The following is a 27,298-nucleotide window of genomic DNA, read 5'->3' on the forward strand; positions in this document are numbered from 1 at the left end:
TGAAATATGATTACTATGTTTTTGCAGGTCCTGCTCAGGTTCCCATGATGTCCCCAAATGGTTCAGTGCCTCCAATCTATGTGCCTCCTGGATACGTTCAACAAGTAAGTTCGTACACACTGATGCACCTATAATTCGATACTGTTTCGGTTCACCCTGGTCACTCTCTCTCTGGGTTTGTCTGATTCGTCCTAAGATTATAGAGGAGAACGGAGTGAGGCGGGTGTTGGTGTTGCCTCAGGCGGAGTTCCACCCGGGGGGCCACTCTCCGTTGCACCACCCTCCCCCTCCACCACCCCATGCCCACCTGCAGGCCTTTATCCCCCATCCGCATGCCATCATGCCTCCTCCGCCTCCTCACCTGTTCTCAGGCATGGCCGGCGGAACTGGAGACATGAATGCCCAGTACATCTCCCAGTACCACCCAGCCCACATCTACTCAGAGCAGGGTAAGCACACACACACACTCATACACACCCAGTACCCAGTACCACCCTGCCTCATGCTTAAACTACCTTGAGTCAGTTAACAGACTCTTTGTTTCTTTTCTTTCTTTTTTTTCTTTTTTGAGCAACTCGAATTCCAAAAGGTTGGGAAAGTACAGAAATGTACATACAGCAATACAGCAAATCCTTTTTTGACACACATTCATTTGAAAACAGTGATAATATATACACTGATCAGCCATAACATTAAAACCACCTCCTTGTTTCTACACTCACAGTCCATTTTATCAGCTCCACTTACCATATAGAAGCACTTTGTAGTTCTAAAATTACTGACTGTAGTCCATCTGTTTCTCTGCATGCTTTGTTAGCCCTCTTTCTTGCTGTTCTTCAATGGTCAGGACTCTCCCAGGACCACCACAGAGTAGGTATTATTTGGGTGGTGGATCATTCTCAGCACTGCAGTGACACTGACATTGTGGTGGTGTGTTAATGTGTGTTGTGCTGGTATAAGTGGATAAGACACAGCAGCGCTGCTGGAGTTTTAAACACCTCACTGTCACTATTAGACTGAGAATAGTCCAAAAATATATCCGATCAACAGCGCCCCGTGGGCAGCGTCCTGTGACCACTGATGAAGATCTAGAAGATGACCAACTTAAACAGCAGCAATAGATGAGCGATCGTCTCTGACTTTACATCTACAAGGTGGACCAACTAGGTAGGAGTGTCTAATAGAGTGGACAGTGAGTGGACACGGTATTTAAAAACTCCAGCAGTGCTGCTGTGTCTGATCCACTCATACCAGCACAACACACACTAACACACCATCACCATGTCAGTGTCACTGCAGTGCTGAGAATCATCCACCACCTAAATAATACCTGCTCTGTGGTGGTCCTGTGGGGGTCCTGACCATTAAAGAACAGGGTGCAAGCAGGCTTCAAAGGTATGTAGAGAAACAGGTGGACTACAGTCAGTAATTGTAGAACTACAAAGTGCTTCTATATGGTAAGTGGAGCTGATGGACAGTGAGTGTAGAAACAAGGAGGTGGTTTTAATTCCCCCACACTATGGACACTATGGTCAGACCACAAAACGTATTTCCACTTTGCACCAGTCAATCAGAAGAAACATTGTTCTGAAACTTGTGTGTATTTACAAAAAAATGAAAACCTTGAATATTATTATGTGCTGGTTTCAATTAAATGTGTGTAAGAGACAGCTGACTTTTTTACACTTATATTTTTACCACTTATTTCCTCAAAATTGACCTCTGACAAATTTACAGTTAAGATTGGTTTAGCAGTAAATTGCACATCCATTTTAACAGCTGCGTAGTGACTCGTATGTCCTCAGGCAGTTGTACGTTATCATCAGTCATCATCATGGACACGCGTAGTTGAGCTTAATAATGAACAACTGCGCTAATGAATAAACAAATTATTAGCATGAGTGTAAATAGTTTATTGCTTGAAAGTGTGAGTCACCAATTAATTTACAAAGCTGCCTGCAGGCAAGTCAACAAAAGACACATTTGCTCTTTGATGTCTACACTTCAGTTTTTTCCCCCCCTAAAATTATCATTTTTTTTTTAAAACTGACTTAGTGCTGCTTGATTTATTTACATTTTAAAGTAATTACTTTTTTTGTTTGTTTCTCTCAAGTACATTTACATTTACATTTTCGGCATTTAGCAGACGCTCTTATCCAAAGCGACTTACAGAAGTGCTTCCATAGTAAACATTTCATTACTCTAGTCTAAGTAAACAACAGTCCAATAACACAAATCTGCTAAAACCTGTTAGAACAAAAGTGTCGTCCCCCCCCCCAAATGAAAAAGAAATGAATGAGTGTTAGTAAGTAAGTAAGTACAAGTTAGCTTAAGTGCTTAGTAAAAAGGTGGGTTTTTAATAGTTTTAAAAACGATTCAGATGATTCAGAAAACGAAGAGATTCAGATGTTTGGACAGACAGGAGAAGTTCGTTCCACCACTTGGGTGCCAGTACAGAGAAGAGCCTTGATGCTTGTCTTCCTTGAGTTCTGGGTGGAGGATCAAGTCGAGCGAGACTAGTGGCTCGGAGGTTGCGCGGTACAGAGCGGGCTTTGATTAGACCTCGAAGGTAGCTTGGGGCCGGTCCATTTTTGGCTTTGTAGGCGAGCATCAGTGTTTTAAACTGAATGCGTGCAGCTACAGGAAGCCAGTGAAGAGAACGCAGCAGTGGGGTGATGTGGCAGTGTTTGGGTTGGTTAAAAACCAGACGGGCAGCTGCATTTTGAATGAGCTGCAAAGGTTTAATAGTGGACATGGGAGCACCTGCCAGCAGGGAGTTGCAGTAGTCCAACCGTGAGATTACAAGTGACTGCACAAGAATCTGTACTGCCATATTTAGGAATAATGATATGTGATAAACTAATTGGCTATCATTAAACATGTTGTATTTCAACCCCTTATAAGTAAAAATGTTAACAGTGCCTAAAGATTACATTGTATTGTAATCAGTTACAGTATGGTGCTCAAAATGAGTATGTAATCCTCAGCATGCATGATGCCTTCAAAGATGTACAAGTTACCTATCCCATTAGCACTAACACACTCCTTCAACTTTTCATTGACCTAGAACATAGTGTCTATTATTTTCTACAATAATATGAAAAATTGACTGGTCAGATTCGGCACATTTGCAATTTCTGTCAATCCATTTTGAATAACCTTGGGTTCCAATGAGTTTGTGGTGACTCTGGAGGTTGTAGATATAGCGATGCAGAGATGAGCTGTATTTGCTGGCAGTGATTGTCAGAAGGGTTCCAGAGCCCATGTTGTTAGATTAATTACAGATGCATGCTGTGTTCGTTAATGCAGTGTCATTTGAATGTCACTGTTATGCAATATTTGTTTTTGGCCTTGGACTTTACACAGATTCTTTTTTGAATCTTTCAATAATATTATGGACTGTAAATGGTGAAATCCTAAAATTTCTTGCAATTTTGTGATTCTTAAATTGTTGTACCATGCATGGCTGGATTACTGACTGGGCCAGCGCCCAGGGGCCCTTGAGGTCAGGGGGCCCCGGCCCATCAACATTTATGATACAATATATTTTTATTTCCGAGGGCCCTCCATTTTAAGGGTTCTCTGACTATTAGGGACTTTGACCCCAGGGCCTCTTGGGGGCCCTAGCCATGCTTTTGGGGCCCCTAGCCATGCTTTTGGGCCCTAGCCATGCTTTTGGGGGCCCTAGCCATGCTTTTGGGCCCCTTATGAAAATGGATGAGGCGTTGTGGCACTGCTCTGACTTCGACTTCTGGCTATTAGGGGTCCTAGGAAAGAGGGGGGCATATTTTTAGAGGGCCCTGGTTATGAGAGCCCCTACCAGGGGGCCCTAGAGAAGAGCAGGGCATACCATTAGAGGGCCCTTGATCACGAGGGCCCCTGCTATGGGGCCCTTGACTTCCATAGAAGTCGTTTACCATGGCTTCTTGACTTTCTAGGGACCTACAGATTGCCAGGCAAGCTACCATATTTCATAACAGACGTTTTGTTGCAAATATGCGATTCAGGCCCTTACTTAATGTTTCTGAATTTGTATTGTTTCAAAATTATTATGTTCAATTTCTCTTAAGCGCAGAGACACAAATTAATTTAGCAATTTTGCAATTATTTAAATTTAAGACAAGCAATTTCAAGCAGTTTGCCCAGGGGCCCAGACTATCCTTAATCCGTCCTTGGTACCATGTATACTTTTTTGCAAACTGGCAATCCTTGAACTATCCTTGTTCATAAATGACTGAGGTGTATATTAATTCTTCTTTTATACCCAGTCATAACAGGATCACTTAACAGAGGTTTGCCAGGTGTTTTTGGTCAGTCCACAAACTTCCAAGTCTTAGAATGCATCTGTCACAAATTGTGCTTTTAATAGTCCCTGCTTTTTATTCCCAACTCATAGCATTGGGTTTGTATATGAAACAGTGTTCTTTCTGCCAAGGACAAGTGCAAACTGCTATCTTATGCTTGATGTAAAGCTGTCCAAATTGTCAGATGTTATCCAGAAACCATAAAAAAAAACATACTGGAACACAGACTGTTCAGTATTGCTATTCATTTTGGATGTCCCGATCCATTTCAAATGATCAGTATTTGATGCATAAAATAATTAGCACAATAATTTCCAATTTTTAACTGTTTGCCGTTTCCACAGACACTCATCCAGCACACGTACGCACGGTGTTTCACAGAGACGAAAGGGCTAACAAAGCGCATGAACGGCTGCAGAAAAGACTGAAGGAGCGTCAGGGTGGCCAGTCAGGAGGAGGGGGAAGTCAGGCTCCTACCAAAGACAGTCCCCCTCTCTCTCCACAGAAGAACAGTGGAATTTTACCAGCAGCAGGAGGAGACCTTCAGAACGGCCTCTTTAAAGGGGTGGATGAGCAAAGCCGGGCTGCTACGCTTACAAACCTGGGAAAGGAGTGTCCTGGGAGAGGAAGAGACATGGAGGCCCCAGGTACAGAGTTCTGTTCAGGCTGCCTGTGATCACTTCTGGATCAGCTGTTTTCTAGTACTTTTCAGTTATAAATAAATCACTGTAAATCTCTTTGTGAAGTCTATATAATATAATGTAATATAATAGTTAACCTTTATTTGTCATATGTACACCGATCAGCCATAACATTAAAACCACCTCCTTGTTTCTAAACACATTGTTCATTTTATCAGCTCCACTTACCATATAGGAGCATTTTGTAGTTCTACAATTACTGACTGTAAGTCCATCTGTTTCCCTGCATGCTGTGTTATCCCCCTTTCATGCTGTTCTGTAATAGTCAGGACTCTCCCAGGACCACTACAGAGTAGGTATTATTTGGGTGGTGGGTCATTCTCAGCACTGCAGTGATACTGACATGGTGGTGGTGTGTTAGTGTGTGTTGTACTGGTATAAGTGGAGTTTTTAAACACCTCACTGTTACTGCTGAACTGAGAATAGTCCACCAACTAAAAACATTCAGCCAACAGCACCCCATGGGTATCGTCCTGTGACCACTGATGAAGGTCTGAAGATGACCAACTCAAACAGCAGCAATAGATGAGCGATCGTCTCTGACTCTACATCTACAAGGTGGACCAACTAGGTAGGAGTGTCTTAATAAAGTGGACAGTGAGTGGACACAGTATTTAAAAACTCCAGCAGCGCTGCTGTGTCTGATTCACTCATACCAGCACAACACACACTAACACACCACCACCATGTCATTGTCACTGCAGTGCTGAGAATGATCCACCACCTAAATAATACCTGCTCTGTGATGGTCCTGTGAGGGTCCTGACCATTGAAGAACAGGGTGAAAGCAGGCTAAAAATATATGTAGAGAAATAGATGGACTACAGTCAGTAATTGTAGAACTACAAAGTGCTTCTATATTTCGTTCTGCATACACTTATGTATAATGAATGACAATAAAGTTTGTCTAAGTCTATATGGTAAGTTGAGCTGATAAAATGGACAGTGAGTATAGAAAGAAACAAGGAGGTGGTTTTAATGTTATGGCTGATCAGTGTATGTGCATGATCCTATTAGTAGGGCTTCTATGCAAACATTTATAGAATATCTTTTAATAATATAATATTGGTTGCAATATAACCATGGTGTAAGCACGGCGTAAAATGACCAAAGAAATATAAGTAAAAAAATAAAGAGATAAAGATATTTGTTACATTACATTATGCTATACATACATGTTTTAAAGGATCTGTTTGGCCAAATGTTTCCATTCCAACCAAACATAAGTTATTTCTAATTTGCCATATCTAATCAGTTGGTCTTGGTCTTTAAACTGCTGGTCAGTAATAGACGTATCTCCTGCCTGGTTGGCTTGAAAACCAACAGCCACAGTTCCAATAAAAGATAGCAGACCTCCAAAATAGTTAATTGGATAATATTTATGGTACGGTATTGGACATGGTTCTTGGTGTTCAGTCTGATAAAGTCAGATAAAGAGCATATTGCTCGCAAAGGGCATCTTTTAATAGTTCATAAAATCTTGTGAGCTAAACATTTTATAGCCAGACTGCAGACAGAGACAAGACCCCACAAAAGGGCTTTAAACCTTGTAGCAGAGCTCATTAGGAAGCCTGGCTTTTCTCCCCTTTTGATTGTAATCGCTTTGAACAGCAGTTCATTTTTTCAAATATAGCTCTATTCCTGAACCCCAGTTAGTCCTGTCAGATCTCCAGTCTAGCGTAGAATATAGTGCTGCAGCCTCTAAATGGTGTGAATGGGTTTTAAGGGCAGAGCTTCTCACAGAGCTGAGTGGAGCTAGGCTGAGCAATGCATCTCTAGCCTCATTAGCCCTAACAGCGAATGGAGCTAACATCTGTAGCTCTCAAGCTGTGCCTGGTACAACCAAGTCAGAGCCACTGTTTAGTGAGATTTTGATTGATTTATTGGAGGGTTGATTATAATTATACACTCACCAAGCACTTTATTAGGTAAACCTATGTGGCACATACGTTCATTACCTATTTTAAGCTACATCCACTATACAGATTACCTTTGTGGTTATACAGTTAATGCCAAAACTGGACACTTTAATTAAAAATAATATTAAAATAAATATTTGTGATTAATAATGACCTTACTTGTGATATGAAGACAGTAGGTTCAGAATTTGGCTATGAAACCAACCTGCCTTGTGTCAGTTGTTCAGGCGGATGCTGTTCAGGGGGGGGTAGTTTTGTTCTACAAGTTTTGAGTCCAACAGAACACCTAGCACGAATCTTAAATGTTTTCAACATGATATGAAATCCATGTCAGTTTTTTTTTTAGAAATCTTTCCACCCAGTAGAAAATCTCAATATAATTACAATAATCACAATCAAAAATTATGGACAAAGTTACAGAGGTCCTTTTTTGACCCACAATGTATATATACACACTTATCACAGGTTGTCTGATTATAAACAAGTAAACACCAGCCAGCCAATCAGAAATCAATGTTTCTCATAACTATGGTGTAATCAGTAGTAATAACAGGCTCACACACGTGTGTATTACAGATGCAACTAATTGGTGTAGTAATATTGAATAGTTTTTATAGATATGTATTGGGGATGAAATAATCAGAGAGAGTAAAGCTGTAGGATTCTAACCATTTACATAAGGACATGGGTCTGCACGGTGGCTAAGTGGGTAGCACTGTCGCCTCAGAGCAAGAAGGTCCTGAGTTCGATCCCCAGGTAGGGCGGTCCGGGTCCTTTCTGTGTGGAGTTTGCATGTTCTCCCCGTGTCTGCGTGGGTTTACTCGGGTTTCCTCCCACAGTCCAAAAACATGCAAATGAGGTAAACTGGAGATACTAAATTGTCCATGACTGTGTTCGATATGACCTTGTGAACTGATGAAACTTGTGTGAAGATAAACTATTGTTTCCTGTCATGAATGTATTCAAAAGTGTAAAACATGACATTAAAATCCTAATAAACAAACAAACAAACATAAGGGACATGTTAGTGCGTCATTGGTAACATGAAGGATTTGCTTCCAGCACTGATGCAGCATTTTATAGAAAATTGTACGAGGTGTTACAGGGCTAGCTATAAAATCTTATGAGATTATGTCCCGGGAATGTCTTTGCAAATGCTGACAATGCTGAAACAGCTTCCAGTATTGGTTTGGTTAATTAATTGGACTGTGTGTATATGTTTAATGGTTTAATTAACAGGTTTGGGCCAGTTTATAATTTTTTGTCTGACACACAAGGGGGTGTCAAAACAACCCTGCATTTGTGGAGAAATACTCGAAATGACTAATGTATTGAATGATATGTCCTCATATTGTTTTCAACATGAATGTTATCTCTTTGTTCTCAGAATCGAATGAAAAGACGCAGGCTCTTCTGGAGTGGTTAAACAATATCAGCAAGCCAGTGGTGAGTAAGATTTTTGTGTACATTTGTTCATATGGAAGAATCTCTGGTCGTCTGGATGCTTGCTGGTTATGATTTCATAATGTGTGTCAATGACAATTATGCATTTGCAAGAATTACAAAATGCATACATCCATGAGTCCTTGCCCTGGAGGATATGAGTAAGAGCTGATGCTAATGGATCATTAAAATGGCATGTAATTTCGTTAACAGTAACAAAATTGCCATATTCTTGTTTGTTCGGATCTGTCCTCATGTACATGTGCTCCAGTGTTTATGGTTTATGTTAAACACAAGGAATGATTCTGTCTTTTTTTTTTTTACTATTCAGTTGTTAGTCATTTAAAGCAAGTTAATGTTTAATCATTGTTTTTAGCCATTGTTTTTTGAAACGTGGCGCAGCATGTAGTCTAAAACAGTGGTCCCGGTATGTGGGTCATTTATTACCGGGCCGCACAGAAAGAATAAATAATTACAGATTGCTAGAAAAGCAGTTTTCACTACTTCTATTTCAGGTGTTATTGTCTAATATCACTCCTAGGTGGGAGCAGTGTCTCGTTGCAATGAAAAAAAGCTCGTTTTACAATATTTGTGAGCAATATTATTAAATCCTCCCTCCCCTGTCGGTCCGTGAAATTATATCTTATATGAAACTGGTCCGTGGTTCAAAGAAAGTTGGGGACCGCTGGTCTAAAAGCTGTACAGCTACATGGCTCTGCCAACCTTGGTTGCACCTATGTCGAGTTTGGTTTGCTAAGTGACACCAAGTGAATTGGCTACTCTTAATATTTTGTATTAACACCATGCCATGGGACTATTGTTTTAGGCAGTGCAATGATGGCTCAGGAATCAAGGTAGGGCTGGGCAATTTTGCCAAAAAAAAAAAAAAATGTTATTATTACTTTTTAATAATTGTATTAAAATTATATTTAGATTATTTTTAAATTATTACCGATTCTCGATTACGATTTCTCAATTTTTTTTTTAAACTACTGCAGAAGTGCAAAAATAGTAACAGCACCACCGATAATTATCCTTTCAAGGAACTCAAACTTTATAACAATAACCGTATAACATTAATTAACAATAATTAAAACAAAATAGAAATCTTAATAAGCTATAACCTTTATAAGAATAACTCACAAACAACTCACTTTAAATAATGTGCAGCATAACCTCCTTACATTAAGAAAACTGCAAAACCATATAAGTTCTTTACAGGTTTCTTAAAAGGAACACAAGCCTGTTTACTGTTTCCACCTCTGAGTGAGACTGTATCAGTATCTACACTGGGGGGGCATCAAGTAATCGCTCAGCTTTGATTTTGTCCTCTTGTGATTGGGGGGTGGATGGAGGTCTTAAGATCTGCTTCTAACAATATAGACTACAATTCCCATGCTCCCACGGACTGTCACGTGATTATCACATGTCCCCGGTCAGCCAATCCTGATCGCGCTCGTCGGCTCCGGAGTTTTGATTAATTTCAGCTGTGTTCGATTCAGTGAATCTTAATTAAACTCTTCTGTTCGTGTGTCTCGTTTTGTCGATCGTGTTTGCGCTCCTTATTACTGAATCTAACCGTTACCGTGCATGACACTTGTTGTCTTCCGTTCACTGTATTAGTTTTCGCTGATTTTGTACACTGTTTTTGCATTTTTTATATTAAACTTTCCTTGATATATATTCCGCGAGCGTCTGCTCAGTTTCTGCCTTGTGACATGTTAGTATTTCAATGAAAATATAAAGTATGTAAACAATCGCGATTGTCACATTTCTAACATCGCATGAAAACGGTCACTCGAATTAACCGAATTAATCGTGAAAATCGCCCAGCCCTAAATCAAGGTACTGGACTACAGATCACTAAGTCACTAGTTTAAGCCACTTAAACTAATTGCCACTGTTGGGCCCCTAAACAAGACCTGAATCCTGAATTGCTAGCTGTGTGTTGCTTTGGATTACAAGTGTCTGCAGAAATCAATTTCAGCCATAACTTGAGTAATTCACTGCAATGACTAGAACTATCCAGATTTGTCAACACTCTTTCTACAAAAGCCCTTGAAGGCTAAATTAGGCAGCAGAGGGAAATAGGGTCTGTAGTGAATCAAGGGCTCTTGAGAAAGTCTGAGTCATGCAGCTGTAACTAAATGATAGTTGTTCACAGCTAAAAATAAGAATTATTTTATCTTACTTCTCCTTACTTGTATAGTGCAATCCTTTGTCTTATTTTTGGTACGGTATGATGGTACGGTGACTAAATTTAACTTGCATGAGACATTTCAGAAATACAATGGATCCAGACAGCCTTGAGGTTTTTGCAGAACAATGTTACGATTATATCAGCCTATTCAGGAGCTGAATCTCCAAGGTTGTCAGAATTAAGCTGGAGTCTTAAGTCTTGCCATGACATCAAAATGTGTGTGTGTTTGTGTGTGAAAGAGAGTGTTTGTTCATGAGTATGCATGTAAGTACATTACTAATTAAATGGCCGGTAAAATAAAATGCCTCACCAACAGTTATTACTAAATTATGTCTCAACCAATTACCTGCAGTTACCATGATCGTCCTACTGTGAGAACCAATTTTATTTTAAAGCCTTAAAATGTCATTTACAGACGTGGACAAATTTGTTGGTACCTTTGCATGAAAAAAGACCTCAGGATTTTCTCAGAAATGCCTCGAAAGTGATTAAATTAATTTGCATTCATCATTGTTAATAAAAATCACAATCACAATTCTTTTGGTTTTTGATTTAACAGAATGAAAATGGCATGGACAAAAATGTTAATATTTTGTTGCACAACCTTTGGAGGCAATCACTAAAAATAATCTACACCGATCAGCCATAACATTAAAACCACCTCCTTGTTTCTACACTCACTGTCCATTTTATCGGCTCCCATATAGAAGCACTTTGAAGTTCTACAATTACTGACTGTAGTCCATCTGTTTCTCTGCATACCTTTTTAGCCTGCTTTCACCCTGGTCAGGACCCCCACAGGACCACCACAGAGCAGGTATTATTTAGGTGGTGGGTCATTCTCAGCACTGCAGTAACAATGACATGGTGGTGAGTTAGTGTGTGTTGTGCTGGTATGAGTGGATCAGACACAGCAGCACTGCTGGAGTTTTTAAATACCGTGTCCACTCACTGTCCACTCTATTAGACACTCCTACCTAGTTGGTCCACCTTGTAGATGTAAAGTCAGAGACGATCGCTCATCTATTGCTGCTGTTTGAGTTGGTCATCTTCTAGACCTTCATCCTTGGTCACAGGACGCTGCCTATGGGGCGCTGTTGGCTGGATATTTTTGGTTGGTGGACTATTCTCAGTTCAGCAGTTACAGTGAGGTGTTTTAAAACTCCAGCAGCGCTGCTGTGTCTGATCCACTCATACCAGCACAACACACACTAACACACCACCACCATGTCAGTGTCACTGCAGTGCTGAGAATGATCCACCACCCAAATAATACCTACTCTGTGGCTAACAAAGCATGTAGAGAAACAGATGGACTACAGTCAGAAAGTGTAGAACTACAAAGTGCTTCTATATGGTAAGTGAAGCCGATAAAATGGACATTAAGTGTAGAAACAAGGAGGTGGTTTTAATGTTATGGCTGATCGGTGTATATTTGTAGCTCTGAATAAGTCTTCAGTGCCTGTCAGAAGGTAGTTTGGACCCCACTTCCTAAACAAACTGCTCTAGCTGTCTCAGGTTTAAAGGGTTTCTTTTCCAGACTGCATGTTTCAGCTCTGTCCATAGATGTTCGATAGGCTCATAGTATGACATGTCAGAATAGTCCAGTGTTTTGTTCTTGAGTGCTTTTAGCTGGGTGTTTTGGAGTCATTACCCTGCTGGAGGGCCCATGACCTGCAACTGAGACAGAGCTTTCTGACACTTGGCAGTACATTTTGCTCCAGAATGCCTTGACAGCCTGGAGATGTCATTGTGCCCTGCACAGATTTATTTTTTGAGTCTGTGAACATAGAGCTGATGTGACTTGCCAGAAAGCTTTAGTTTTTTCTCCATCTGTCCAAAGAACATTCTCCCAGAAGGGTTATGGCGTGTCAGTATGAATTTTAGCAAATTCCACTCTTCCTCTGTAGAGCTCATTGTTACTCGCACCATCCAACACTGATGTACCTTGGCCTTGGAGTTTAGATCTTCTTTGTCTACCATGTGTACTTTCTTTTTGTTCAATCGTGGGTTCATTTACATCTTGTGGCTGCATCTAGGGACGTTGGCTACAGTCCCAGAGACCTTAAACCTTCTTAATATTGTTTGCAACTGTAGTTTTAGGAACATCAAGCTGTTTGGAGGTGGTCTTATAGCCTTTACCTTTAACATGCTTGTCTAGAATTTTATTTTGGAACTCCTCAGACAGCTCTGTTTTTGCTTTCTCTGGTATATGTTCAATGTGGTGCACACAATGATTGTAAACAGTAGGGAGACTACTTTTCTCCTTTGAAATAGGCCGGGAATCTATCCAGTCTGGTGTAGAATATCTTTCTAGAATAAGCAATGATTTATCTCTTCGCTTTGATATACCCATTTCAGTCCAACTTACACTAACTGAATGTTCTAAATACTTAAAGCATTAACAATCTATTGCAATACCAAAGACTAAGAGAAAAATCTTTAATCAAACTGAAATGTAAAAGTGGAAAAAATTGGTCTAAAAGAGCACATCTAAGGAACAACACTTGACAAATGAAATATGAGAATTACCAATCTTTCCTGCCATGAATATATAACCACTGTGTAAACACGTCATAAAACATCTAAATACATTTATCTTACTTGCTTTGCTTTATTCTATGATACACCAAAAGCTTGCAGTAATGCATAATATTGCTTTTAATTTCATCACTTTTCAGAGGAACGAAGCGTTCTTGAGCAGTAAGGGTATCAACAAATTTGTCTACGTCTGTAAATCGTGAAAATGGGGCATTAGGACACATAACCTACAGTGATACAAGTTTGGCTAATGAAGGTTACCGACTTGTCATTTCTTCAGGTGACGCAGATCCAGGCGAGGGAAGCTTCTCTGTGCTGGTCAGCTCCTGTAAAAAAAACTGGGAACGAAGAGCATAAAAAGAGTGAAGAGAAATCCGAAGAGCCCGTTTTCAGCTACGAGGTGTTTGTCTCTTTCAACGGCAAAGATGGCAAATATAACACTGCCTACAGGTAAACCTGCTCTGGAAATACAGCAACTAATCAGGCAGTCTGCATGCTGCACAAGCACAACAAGTCATCAAAATATTCTAAATGTTTGTTTGGACCTTGACAAATGGAAGTTTGAGAACATATGTGGACAGTTCTGATCCCAGCCTAGGTTTAACATGTTTGGTGCAGTGCGCCGTGCTGGCAAACTTGGCTGCAATCTATTTAACAATTCCATTACCAATGAGACACGCAATGACAACAGCACAGTGCATTTCAACAACTTAGCTTTGATCCAAAATGTTGGTAATAAACAGTACACACACATTAGAGGGTGACGAGGCTTTGTTTGTAAAAATTTGCTTAGTTGCTGTCAAACTAAAGTAAAGAAAGGCATGATTTTCTGTCAGTGTTTGGAACCTAGCTTGCGTGTTATTTGATGAGACATAATGCAGTGTTTGGAAGGGATGGAAATGTTTGAAGGTCTTTTAGGTGTCTTGAATCTGCACAACATGAGCCAGTAGGAGAGAATGCAGTCTGGTGTTCACGTTATATTATGGGTTTTACAAGAAGTTAGCTAAATCTCAAATTAATATATTATGATTAAGACCCTACCTAATTCAACGCGAGTTTGTGCTTAGTGAGTTTACATTTTTTTTTTTTTTTTTTTCATGTTCACTGGGTAATTTACACTATCAGGCGGTCCTAGTGTAACCGAGCACCGTGTTTTGTGCAGTGTAACAGAGTTTGCTGAGTTTAGAAATAAACTGTACATAGACAAATTATCGGGAGCATAATGCTTTACTGGCTGAGATGATCACGTGTGTAGAGAATCACACTTTTCCATTGATTATAGAATCCCCAAAGAGACAAAATGCACTTAATACATAAACTCATAAATGTCAGCACACTACACCACAGAAAAGTCTGTTACACTAGAAATCCTACAGCACTTCTGTTAGCAATCGGTTAGTCAAAATGTCCAAGATGTGAAAGTCTAAAACGGCTATAAAAACACGACTCTGGTAACTAAGTTTGGAAAACTCCCAACCAGTTCCGTGGACGCCGGGGGGTGTCAAAACACGGACAAGTATTTTCATATTTCAACTATTAAGCTGGGCTGTGCTGTGTATTGTAGCTTTCCTTTATTCTATCAATCCATTTATGAGTGGTGTTTTCTTTAAAACCATAAAATTTGTGATTTTAGCAAAAACGAGGTCTTTGAAATTAAGCACATTTTCCTGTGAATTTAGTAGGGCCCTAATTATTTTAAACCCAACCCTCTTAACCGTAGTACAGTCGGTAGAAACAAGTAATATACGTCACTCGTTTTATCCTTTTCTCTTTCCCTCCTCAGTGGTGAGGAGCTAAGTGCAACTCTAGAAAACCTAAGACCAGCAACTGACTACCATGTCAGGTTTGTAATCTCAATTAAACTTCATACAGTGTTAGCCGTCCTGTTTACTAAAATGTTCCATCATTAACGTTAATGTGTTTATTCATTTACTTTTGCACCTGCAGGGTTCAGGCCATGTATAACTGTTTACAAGGAAACCCCTCTGAGCCTGCAAGTTTTACAACTCTGTGCTGTGAGCCCGACACACCCGCCCAGCCTCGCAAAGTCAGCGGCACAAAAAACAGCCTCAGCCTGCAGTGGAAGGTACATAAACACACATACACCTGCACATACGCAACGCCAGTTTCAACAAATGAGGTCATGCAGTAGGAAAATCTGCCTGCACACAAAGCTGCCCTTTTCTTCACTGTTACTATTTGAACAGTTAGTGAAATACCACTCATAGATCGTGATTTATTTTCTTTGAAATGTAAGTCCTGATTGAGCATGAGGCAGAAAATGTATGAGCCTGAATAGTGTTAAGCTCAGTGAAACAAATCCAAGCCAGGCGAGTGTTGCTCTCAACATTCTCGGGTTATAACGTATAATGTTAACATCACACAGAAATATAAGTTTCCACTTCAAGACAGTTGCTTAGCAAAGCAATATTTCTGCTTTTCTGACACATCTGGATTAAATGTGTTTAATGTGTCTACAGCAGTTCTTCAATTGCAGCCCACACTACATGGGAAGCCTGTTAGCAAGCATTTTGACATTTACAGCTTTTAGCAAATGCTTTTACTCAAAGCGACTAAAATTGTGACCAGTTTCAATCTAAGCAATTGAAGGTGTATGGCAGTGACAACCTTGTGGATGTAGGGCTTCAACCAGCAATACACAGTGCCTTTTTTTTAAAAATGTATCATTTACATATTATATTTATGCATGTATTTTGCTTTATCCCCTAATCTAGTCATCACAGATGTTCACAAGTCACAAAATACGAGTCCGAAATACATATCCAGTAAATTGGATTCATCACTGCTCAACCCTCCAACACGTAAACCACTTCTTTTCACCTGCCTAAGGCTGGTTTGTGTATGGAGAGTCATGCACTGCTCTTCATTATTTGCCATCTTTGTACTGGCATCTTTAATCAGCCAGCAGACACAGTAATAATGATTCCTCTTGGTGCCCCACTCCCATAAATGGCCAGTCAGGCCTGTGTAGGCACCCAGTCTGTTAATAGCAGAGCTGAGATTTAAACCACCGCTTGAAAAGTCAGCGGTGGAGGGCTAGCCAGACAACTGCTCCACCCGAACACTCATTAGTCCAGTACCTTTACCACTGAGCTATTTCTGTCCCCCCACCGAATATCAGTTCAACCGAGAATTTTGGTCACTGTTGTAACCCAGCTGGTTAAATGGTTAAACCACAGATCTACATAAAGCCTCATTACAGCATCAAAAAGATGTCTGTGGTTAAATAGCATTTACCACACACTGCACTACATACAGTAGGTTCACTATGTCATGTTTCATGTAGTGAGGGTATGTACAACCCCTGGCAAAAATTATGGAATCACCACTCTTGGAAGATGTTCTTTCAATTGTTTAATTTTGTAGAAAAAAAATAAATCACAGACATGCCACAAAACTATCATTTCTCAAACTGTCAACCCTCTGGCATTAAGAAACAATAAAAAAAGAAACAAATATAATAGTTGTGGTCAGTCACAATTGCTTTTTTTTTTAGATCAAGTAGAGGAAAAAAATACGGAATCACTCAAATCTGAGGAAAAAATTATGGAATCATTAGAAAACACTGCACCATTATTACTTTGTTGCACCACCTCTGGCTTTTATAATGGTTTAAACTCTCTGAGGCATGGAGTTAACTAATGACAAACAGTATTCTTCATCAATCTGCCTTCAACTGTCTCTTGCTGTTGCCAGATCAGCTTTGCAGGTTGGAACCTTGTCATTGACCATTTTCTTCAATTTCCACCAGAGATTTTCAAATGGATTGAGATCCGGACTATTTGCAGGCCATGCCATTGACATTATATGTTTTCTTGAAGGAAAGTTTTCACGTCCTTTGCCCTATGGCAAGATGCATTATCATCTTGAAAAATGAAGTCATCATCACCAAACATCCTTTCAACCAAAATTTCAATGTGGACTTTGGCATTTATTGAAGACCATCTCCCCTGTGCCTTTACCCGACATGCAGGCCCATATCATCAACAACTGTGGAAATTAACATGTTTTCTTTAGGCAGTTATCTTCATAAATTTCATTGGACAGACACCAAACAAAAGTTCCAGCATCATCACCTTGCCCAATGCAGATTCGCGATTCATCACTGAAGATCACTTTTATCCAGTCACCCACAGTCCACGATTGCTTTTCTTTAGCCTACTTTAACCTTGTTCTTTTCTTTTTAGGTGTTAATGATGGCTTTTGTTTGGCTTTTCTGTATGTAAATCCCATTTCTTTTAGGTGATTTCTTACAGTTCAGTCACAGACATTGACTCCACTTTCCGGCCACTTGTTTCTCATTTGTTTTGTTGTGCATTTTCTGTTTTCAAGACATATTGCTTTAAGTTTTCTATCTTGATGCTTTGATGTCTTACTTGGTCTACCAGTATGCTTCCCTTTTACAACCTTCCCATTTTGTTTGTACTTGGTCCAGATTTTAAACACAGCTTACTGGGAACAACCAACATCTTTTGCGACATTCCACAATGATTTATCTTCTTGAAGGAGTTTTATAATCCTCTCATTTGTTTCAACTGACATATCTTGTGTTGGAACCATGATTCATGACAATCTGCTTTGTGCAACAGCTCTCCGAGGTGTAAGCACTCTTTTTAAACTGAAGAATAATTAGCAAATCTAATCTGCTGCAGATGTTTTGTTTTATAACTGCAAATTACAGACTGATTCCATAATTTTTTCCTCAGATTTGAGTGATTCCATATTTTTTTCCTCTACTTGATCTAAAAAAAGCAATTGTGACTGACCACAACTATTATATTTGTTTCTTTTTTTTATTGTTTCTTAATGCCAGAAGGTTGACATTTTGAAAAATGATAGTTTTGTGGCATGTCTGTGATTTATTTTTTTTCTACAAAATTAAACAATTGACAGAACGTCTTCCCAGAGTGGTGATTCCATAATTTTTGCCAGGGGTTGTAGTATGTTGAAAGCCAGTTAGGATTCAGTCTAGGAGAACACACCGATCATAAGGCCTTATATATGCTTGTTTGGCTACTTACTTAATTTTGTCCACTTTTTAACTGTCGGTGAACTTTAAAAATTGCCACATTAATTGCCAACTTAATTTTGTGTTTAAGTTCTATATATTTGTAAAGATATAACTTTAACTTTTAAAGAATTTCCAATCCATACTTGAACATAATATTTAATAATAAATAACATTAAATCATCTAATCTTAAAACCAATGTTTTTTTCCAGGCTCCATGTGACAACGGTTCCAAAATCCAAAACTACATTCTTCAGTGGGACGAGGTACTGCTATGTTTTACTATTATTTTTCTTGATTTTATGTTATATGCCTTTTCTTTCATTTTGACATTTAATTAACCGTGTACCAACAGCTCCATGTTGTGTGGAAAGTCATCATGTTTCTCTCTCTGTATTTTATTTGTCATATCTGATTAGGGTAAGGGCACCGGAGTGTTTGAGCAGTGCTATTACGGTCCTCAGAAGCAGTACAGAGTGCCCAAGCTCTCGCCAGCATCCAAATACTCATTCCGCCTAGCAGCCAAAAACGACATGGGTGTCAGGTGTGTGATTTATCTGCCTGGGCCTCTGCAAAGCTGTGTGTGTGTGTGCACGCTGACTTCTTATTTGTGGATTATGTGAAATGAAGTGTGTCCTCATTAAATGATCCTTTTTTTTTGTGTAGTGAGTTCAGTGAACCCGTGGACATGCTGACGTCATGCAGTGTTCCTGCACCCCCTCCCAGCCCCGAGTTGGTCCAGACTGGCGTCACCTGGCTCTGCCTGCAGTGGAAAAGGCCTGTCGGCTCACCCAAAGAAGACGAAATTGGTTATGTGCTGGAGATGGAGGAAGAGGGCTCGGTGAGAGTTTGGTCTGAAATGGAAAATGATTCCTGAATTCAGACTTATACTTGATATAAAAACTCAATGATGTATTTTAGTACATAATTGTATGCAAGCACATTGAATCAGGCACCTGTTTAGTGTGGGGCATCTCTACTTGGGTGGGCTAGGTACCTTATCACACAGAATGCAAATTCATTCATCAGTTGTCTCATCATGTGACCGGTGTTTGCTTTTCTTTCTTCTGAATGTGCAGGGTTATGGGTTCCAGCCCAGCTATGATGGTAACGAGCTCACACACACAGTGAGGAATCTTCAAAGAAGCACCAAGTACAAGTTTAGGGTATGAGTCTCTTTCTCTATGCATATGTATATTTGTGTAGGAAATTCTAACCCTTTCATTTCCATAATGGGGAGAACACTAACAGATTCAGTGAGCCGATATAACTAGTTTTAGATATAAACATGACATTGTTGTGATTATTACAAAATTTCCAAACATATTGAAAGTTAGAAGCACTTATGAGTATGGATCCTGATAGGGCAGATGTGTAAGTAAATTGTAGTCTTGTGTATGATCTGTCCTACTTCACATTCAAGGGTCACGGTCGCTCGATGGGTAGTACTGTAGCCTCACAGCAGGCAGGCCCTGGTCCTTTCTGTGTGGAGTTTGCATGTTCTCCCTATGTCTATGTGGGCTTCTCCTGGAAGCTCCGGTTTCCTCTCACAGTCCAAAGACATGCAAGTGAGGTGAATTGGAGATACAAAATTGTCCATGACTGTGTTTGACATTGAACTTAAACTGATGAATCTGTTGTAACCAGTGATTACTAGATGATTATTGGATGAATGTAACCATGTAAAGCATGATGTTAAAATCCTAAAAAAAATTATACATTTGGATACCAGTTCTTGACACCATCAAGTAGGCTAGTAGATGATAGCAGAAGCAGTAAGAAAAATGAAATAGTCACATTTTGGTTTTCCTTATTTGTAAATCCTCAAGTTACATTTATTTTACATACATCTAACTCTACAAAGTATCAGACACCACTGTGGTGTTGTTAGGGATAGACCCGATTGCAATCATGTTTCCTAAGACAGGCAGTTTATTAATGTGATCAGACCTGCTGGTAGTTTGCTGATGAGGCTCTTATTACCTGCTGAGAAACTCTTCTCTAATGGCTCCAATTACATTCCATCACAGGAGAGATCATGGAGCTCCACTAAGTATTGATTATAATGATGACTTGGATCATTTTACATTTTACATATTACAAATGTGCAATAGAACAGAAGCCATCTTTAGGATCTCCAGTACTAATTTTGTCCAGGATCTGGGTGGGTGTCTATAGAGTTCAGAATAGAGACATTTAAAATGCAGTTCGGATTTGAAACACGGATGTCAACATACCATTCCATGTAGTGCATATTCTGGTGAGCTACCAGACTTTTAAAAGGAACTTTATAACTTCATATCTAATGTGGTGATTTTCTTTGTTTATATTCAGGTTGCTGCATATAATACAGAAGGCAAAAGTAACCCGGGTCCTGCATCAGAGTTTACCACGACCCCAGACAGACCCAACTGCCCCTGCAAACTCTCTGTTAAGGGCAAACCACATCCCACCAGCTTCCGAATGTCCTGGGGCAAGTTCAGCACTGTACACACAAGCTTGTATTGTGTTACACTATTGTGTGTACTGTGTGCTCACACTGGCTATTTTTCTTCCCACAGATGCTCCCAAAGATACTGGTGGTTCAGAAGTAACTGAATATGTGGTGGAACTATCTGAAGGACTAAGTGGTACATTGGATTGTTTTTTTTTTATTAATTATGATGCATAATACATTATGTACAGTGGGTGCAAAAAGTCTTTGTTTCTGATTGGCTGGCAGGTATGCATTCATTTCTTATAACAGGTCAGACGTTGCCTTGAATGTAACCATTATAATGAGCATGAATACCAGTGACATTAGATCCGCAGTCACATTTTGCTATTGCAGCTCTGAACAGAAATAAGAAGAAAAGCATGCCATGGATTGTAACCTCAGTTTGTATTGTGTAGAGAGAGCTCACAGTTTGGGAGGAATGTACGGTAGCAGGGTTTGCAGAGCAAAAGGTTGAAAGAAAGTAGAAATCAATAACAGAAGATCAGAAGCCTGGGGGGAAAACTGGAAAAAACAAACACAACTACACTTACATTGTAAGTTAAAAATGCCTCACACAGGATGCTTGGGTGGCACAGCAATCTAACACCCCAGCCCACCACCGCTGGGCTCTCAATTTCTCTATTGGCTCTCTCTTATTGTTCACTGACTGTTCAATGATTGGCTGTGCATCTTTAGGTGGTTGGGACAATGATTGAAGCAGGGTTTCTCGTCGCTGCTGTAATTATGATCGTCGTCTGGTCGAGTCGCCTGCAAGGGGGTTGGCTGATCACAGATGGCAGTGTGTGCCTCTCTGTAAGACCTATGGCAGGTTAAAAGATGTCTTTGGACTGTGGGAGGAAACCGGAGCTCCCGGGGGAAACCCACACAGACACGGGGAGAACATGCAAACTTCACACAGAAAGGACCCGGACCGCTCCACCTAGCAATCGAACTCGGGACCTTTTTGCAGTGCTACCATCCGAGCCACCGTACCACCCCATTTACGGCATTTAGAGATGTTTATCCAAAGCAGCTTACAATTTTGACTAACCACACTCCAAGCAAGTAAGGGATACGCGCCATCCTCAAGGGACTGTAATCAGCAACCTTCTGAGAACTAGTCCAGTATCCTAACAGTTGAGCTACCATTGGTAAAGCTGAACGCTCAGGATTCAACAAGGTCACAGTTCACCTTGAAGCAGGCAGTACAGAGAAAGTGTTCAGTCACCGTTAACCTCTATTAATGATCATCATGCCACTGCTGTATGTGTGTTCTTGTTTTCAGGTTCATCCTGGGAGCAAGTATACAGGGGCTCAGCTCTGGAGTGTGTGTGTGATAGCCTGAAGCCTGGTGGGTCATACCAAGCTAGAGCGTGGTGCTTGAGCAAAGGAGGTCAAAGCCCGGTAAACACATCAACATGTATATAAACACATCTAATCAAACCAGAGTTTACTGCGTCACTAGCAGAGCTGAGAAAACCGTTCAGACACACATAAGTAAACAAACACACGCGAACACACACTGTCTTCTTTGTTCATACGTAGTCTGATTCTTTCAAATGTGACTCTGATTCTTGTCAGTTCTTTAAAGTGAAGTCGTTTGGCATGGTCATGTTCATTTATATTATTAGTCTCATAATCCTTGTACTAATGCATTGCCCATGCATCTTTGATTTTTTTCTGTGTGGGCCTTGCCCAATCTGAGCAGCGAGTAAAAGTAAGCGTGAAAAGAAGCATGTGTCCCAATAGGGGCTCCATTCATCTAGATCTTCATTTCAGCTGTCTCCAATTTATTCTATACAAGAAACTCTACACCCTCACAGTTACTCAGTCAACACCCTAATCCATATAAAGTCTTTTCATGAATTCCCATAAAGAAATGTATCGAGCCCGTATTGACTTTTTAAAGTTGGAACCTTGTATTCAGCCATGATAATAGCCATAGCAGTTAAGTATCAAACAAACACACAACTAGATCATTTCAGAGTATTCTGACTACAGTACTGTCATTCTCATGCGGTGCATCAATAAAGCATCCGCCCTATAATCAGGAGCTTGCTAATTTAAGAGAAAGATAGCATAGCTCTGTATGTCAAAGAGACTGAGAGAGTAATTTGTCCCTCGGTCTGGGTGTGGTGGCAGTACTGCTTCCCTTACTGGTTAAAGCAGCAGTTGACATTCACGGGTGTCTGTGGGGTAATGAGCGTCCTCACCAGGCATGTTCACCTGCCCTTTCAAAGAGGCATTAGGTGGTGGTCTTTGTATGTGTGTGTCCGAGGAGGGGTAGTTTATATTTTCCTGCAATCAGTCTGTTTCTATAGAGATGAGTCACATGACATCTGTAAATCAGTTATAGGCTCAAATTTATTAAAGCAGTAAATGTGTCTGAGCAAGAGAGGCCATCAACCATACTTCCTGTCCTTCACTGTGCCACTGAGCTAACCACATTAGAATAGATTGAGGCTATGCTAATCACTCTAGTTTTTATAGTTTTTTTTTTTTGTAAGTAGCCGTTGTCTCTGATTGGTAGATGATCTGTGATTGGGGAAACTAGCAGAAATCTGGGGTTAAGTAAAGGAAGGGAAAAGACCAGTAACAATTAATGCTTTCAGAGTACAGTATGTATTCTTATTTTTATTGTCGTGGACTCTGCAATTAATTACAAAACAACACAAATTGCATCAAAGTATCGATGCATTCATTACCTGTTGAGTCACATTGCACATTAGCTCTACTGATAGTGAAGGCTGCATGTCATTCATTGATTTAAAACCGTCATTTCCTGAATAACAGTTCAAAACAGCTGAAATTAGGACGAAAAAAAAATACAACAACAGGAAATTATGAGCATTAAAAACATTCATGTTCTAGTGTAACCCCTTTGGCTCACAGAATTACTAAACTGTAAATGTGCAGAGGTGGTGTTTTCAATCCCTGCAATAAGGGGCTGCTGATGCTGGTCTGTGCTGGCAGATGTCGGCAACGTCTGCTGCTGCCTGGAAACATTGGCTCATTTCATACCAGCCTGCAAAAGACCTGTTCCAGACTCTCTTTTTGAATGCTGTTTGAGGCATTATGTAACATGCAAGAATCGAACAGTTTTACTAAAAACAGAATTACTTATAAAATTGGGTGAAATACAGTGACCTTACATTAGTGGTTATATCCATAGGATCAGCTTTACCCCACATTGAGAGCAATACTTTGTCCACTTTTTGGCTGCTCCTATATACTTAGGGATTGCCACAGTGGATCATTCTGGTCCGCATATCTAATTTGGCACAGATTTTACACCCAATGCCCTTTTTAATGCAATGCCTTATTTTTGGTCCAGTACTGAGATTGCACTGACAAGTGCACCTCTCAATGGTTAGACTATTTCTCATCCACCAAAACCTGTCATTTGGCATTTTGCATTTGGACAAGTAGTGTTCTCTTTATTTTTGCTGCTTAAAAGCCCAATGTTTTTGTGCTTTATACCAGGGTTTTTCAAGCAACCCACATTTTGTCCATGATTTTTTATGCCACCCAGGCAACACAAAAAATGCATCCTATTCCCTCCACAAGGGGGTGTTCGTTTTAGTTTATGTGCCTGTTAAAATCTGCTTATTTATGTCATTTCAGGTGACCCCTACCATTATACATACTGTGAAATTAGGTTGTATATTGCTGCTAGGCAATGACCTTTAATCATGTTCCTGTTTGTATCTGCCGTTTAGCTTTCAGAGCCCCTACAGGTTCAGACTCCAGCTGTCCCTCCAGGCCCCTGTCAGCCACCCCGAGTAGTAGGCAAGCCCAAAGCCAGAGAGGTGCAGCTTCGCTGGGGTAATCATGCCAAGTGTTCTCTATGTTTGTTTGTTTTTTTTCTCCATGTCTTTTTATACATGTCTAACACCTGCTTGCCTGTTGTTATATTCCAGGCCCACCTCAGGTAGATGGTGGGAGCACCGTGTGTTCATACAGTCTGGAGATGTTTGCCCCCCAGGCTGAAGAGGCCAAAGAGATGTATCAAGGCTCTGAGCTTGAATTCACTGTGCACAGTTTACTGCCTGGAAGAAATTACGGCTTCCGTCTGAGAGCTGCCAACAAAGCTGGGGTGAGCACTACACTTCAAAAGCGCCTACACACCACGCAGAGATGAAAACCTAGAGATAAAATTGTTTTACAGAAGATGACATGGTAGGCTACCTCTGACTGCACTTCCCAGCTTAACATGACTCATGAAAAAGATTTGAGGTCGAGGAGATGACATGTGTCAGAGCAAACTCTGAAGAGATTTAAATGTGTAGGCGAAAACTCAGTGATGTGGTTTAATGTAGAGAAGACTGTGTGAGGTTTGCTTGGTTGCTGTGTATGAAGTTATATTGTGCTATTAAGATAGTGCTTTTAAATATGAAAGCATTTCTCTTAAGCAGAACCAAGACACTACGACCTGTCCTATTTATTTTCTTAAACATTTAAAACAAATCAGTGTCTGGGGCTCTGCTGAGACACTCCACTGTAGCACACTAGTGCATTACATACATACTGTGCCACCTGATTGCCCCCACGTTAACTTTTTTAATATCAAACCACTGTAGCACACTGAGCTCTGAATGCTATTAGTTACCATACACGTCCTTACCATTACATGAAATTTAGAGCTGAAATACAGTGTTAACTAATTAAGATTTAAAATAACCTACTGTTGAAGTCGAATTGAAAAGTACGCTGTCAATGATATGAAGTACTAACATCTGTCTCTAATCAGGAAACTACCACCTGCTGAACAAGGCAAAACTTCACATGAAAAGAACAGTACTACTAAGTACTTATGTACTACAAAGCATCAAAAGAAAAATATAATTAGCATACATACTCAATGTCTTTAACATTACATTACACAACCGGTCCAGCTTCACTGGGAAGCTCTGGGACAGAACAGGGCACCAATCCATCGCAGGGCATTGGCTTTTTGCGGTTGATAGCACCGCTAAGATTCTAACTCAAAACTCAGCAGTAGTTGCTGGCATAATAGACTGCCGTGCCTCCTGTGCACCACTAAATTATTATACAGTGGTACCTTGTAACTCAACATCCCCTAAACTTCAAATCTTTTAAACTCTGCGCCCTTCATCCGCCATTAAACTCCAGGTTTACCTTAAACCCGATGTGGGTGTGACTGCCACTTTATTTGTGTGGAATAACCGTCAAATTCACTCTGTAAGCATTCACATGTATCTGTGTTTAGCTGGATTTTTCTCCTGTTTCACTTTTAAGCTTGTGTTATAGCTCGGATTCTAAATAATGGTGAGAATCAGCTTTTTTAAGATGGTCTAAAACGTGCTAACGTGACTTAATGTATTAAAAGAATGACATAGAAACACTAATTCTCTATTAATTATTCCTGCTTATAGGTTCTCTCCACTGAAAAAAAATCCTCGCTCGTTTTAGTACAATAAGTCACGTTAAGCTTTGTCTCCATAGGAAATAACAGCACAGCCGGCGCAAAAGCGATTTTGCTGCTTCTCATGTGAATGTGCCTTTACTGAATGGAGTATGGTATTTCTTGCATCTTTAAATGATTTTATTTGTGCATTGGTTTTATTGACAGTATGGGCCATACTCTGATCGGGCAGAGGTGACTACGGGACCAGGAGCACCTGAGGCTTGTCGACCTCCTCATATCGTCTGCAAATCACCTTCATGTGCTGTGGTTAGCTGGGAAGTAAGTAGGAAACATTTGGGTACACCTACTTTGTATTGCGTTACACTTGATTTCAATGCACATTATTAAAATTATGCGACATTTAGAGCACGATGACCTTCTGTACCAAGCTAGACATGAAGTGCAGCCTTAGACTATTGTTCTGTAAAAAATACATTGTTGGATATACACAGTGCAGTAAAAACCTCAGTAAAATTGAAAAATTGTTTATTGTGTTTCAGTTTGTACTGGTAGAGACAGCTTTTCATGTGAATATCATCACTAGACACTAAAATGGTACAGCAGTCTGCTAGCCCACCACTGAGATGATCAGGGTTTGGGTCTTGGTCATGCCACTGGCCTGGCCGGGTGCTCTAAAGGCACAGTTGGCAGTGTCTGAGGAACCTTGCTGCTTCAACATTAACCCTAAATGTCTGGTGGAAGGGAGGGTACTTAATAAAAAATGTATGAAAGACCCTAATCAGCGTGCACTACCTCTTACTCAAATGAACACCAGTCATTAATCTTGTACAGTCAGAGTGGTACCATGATTTATTTTTAAGTCATAGGTTTTAGTCAACTGTACTTAAATCCTCTCCCACTATGCCATAGGCTCCGTCTTGTAATGGAGCAGCGGTGACTGAATTCCGGCTGGAGTGGGGAGCTGCTGAAGGAAGCATGCAGGTCATCTACAGTGGTGCTGCAATGAGCCATGAGCTGAAGGGCCTGCTACCTGCTACCAGCTACTTTTGCAGAGTGCAGGTGAGTACCAAAAAAAAGCCTACTCCTGATTATAAGTCTTTAAAAAATCTACACTTCTATATGTAGCACCTGTGTTTAGAATTGTACTCATTAGTTTGAGGGCTATTTTCTTTATGGGTGTAACTGGTATGCTTGTGACTGGCATGTAAAAAGGGCAGTTTAGTTGTAGCCTAGCGGTTAGGGTACTGAACTAGTAATCAATAGGTTACTGGTTCAAGCCCCACCACTGCCAGGTT

At 40.2% G+C, this 27,298-nt stretch overlaps 1 protein-coding gene across 4 annotated transcripts in view; it reads left to right on the forward strand.

The window, feature by feature from the left end:
- fndc3a (fibronectin type III domain containing 3A) overlaps positions 1-27,298 on the forward strand; it is a 94,169-nt gene that overhangs the window by 60,291 nt on the left and 6,580 nt on the right. For all 4 annotated transcript variants that reach the window (XM_063016291.1, XM_063016290.1, XM_063016292.1 and 1 more), the window contains 18 exons: positions 28-104; positions 197-449; positions 4,649-4,951; positions 8,312-8,370; positions 13,389-13,558; positions 14,892-14,951; positions 15,056-15,194; positions 18,351-18,404; positions 18,558-18,682; positions 18,805-18,979; positions 19,218-19,304; positions 20,473-20,611; positions 20,700-20,768; positions 21,900-22,018; positions 24,334-24,439; positions 24,535-24,710; positions 26,208-26,321; positions 26,913-27,062. In XM_063016291.1, the coding sequence (XP_062872361.1) occupies positions 28-104; positions 197-449; positions 4,649-4,951; positions 8,312-8,370; positions 13,389-13,558; positions 14,892-14,951; positions 15,056-15,194; positions 18,351-18,404; positions 18,558-18,682; positions 18,805-18,979; positions 19,218-19,304; positions 20,473-20,611; positions 20,700-20,768; positions 21,900-22,018; positions 24,334-24,439; positions 24,535-24,710; positions 26,208-26,321; positions 26,913-27,062 (2,375 nt within the window). The remainder of the gene's footprint in view (positions 1-27; positions 105-196; positions 450-4,648; positions 4,952-8,311; positions 8,371-13,388; positions 13,559-14,891; positions 14,952-15,055; positions 15,195-18,350; positions 18,405-18,557; positions 18,683-18,804; positions 18,980-19,217; positions 19,305-20,472; positions 20,612-20,699; positions 20,769-21,899; positions 22,019-24,333; positions 24,440-24,534; positions 24,711-26,207; positions 26,322-26,912; positions 27,063-27,298) is intronic.

Source organism: Trichomycterus rosablanca, chromosome 20 (genome assembly GCF_030014385.1).
Source record: "Trichomycterus rosablanca isolate fTriRos1 chromosome 20, fTriRos1.hap1, whole genome shotgun sequence".
Taxonomy (NCBI): domain Eukaryota; kingdom Metazoa; phylum Chordata; class Actinopteri; order Siluriformes; family Trichomycteridae; genus Trichomycterus; species Trichomycterus rosablanca.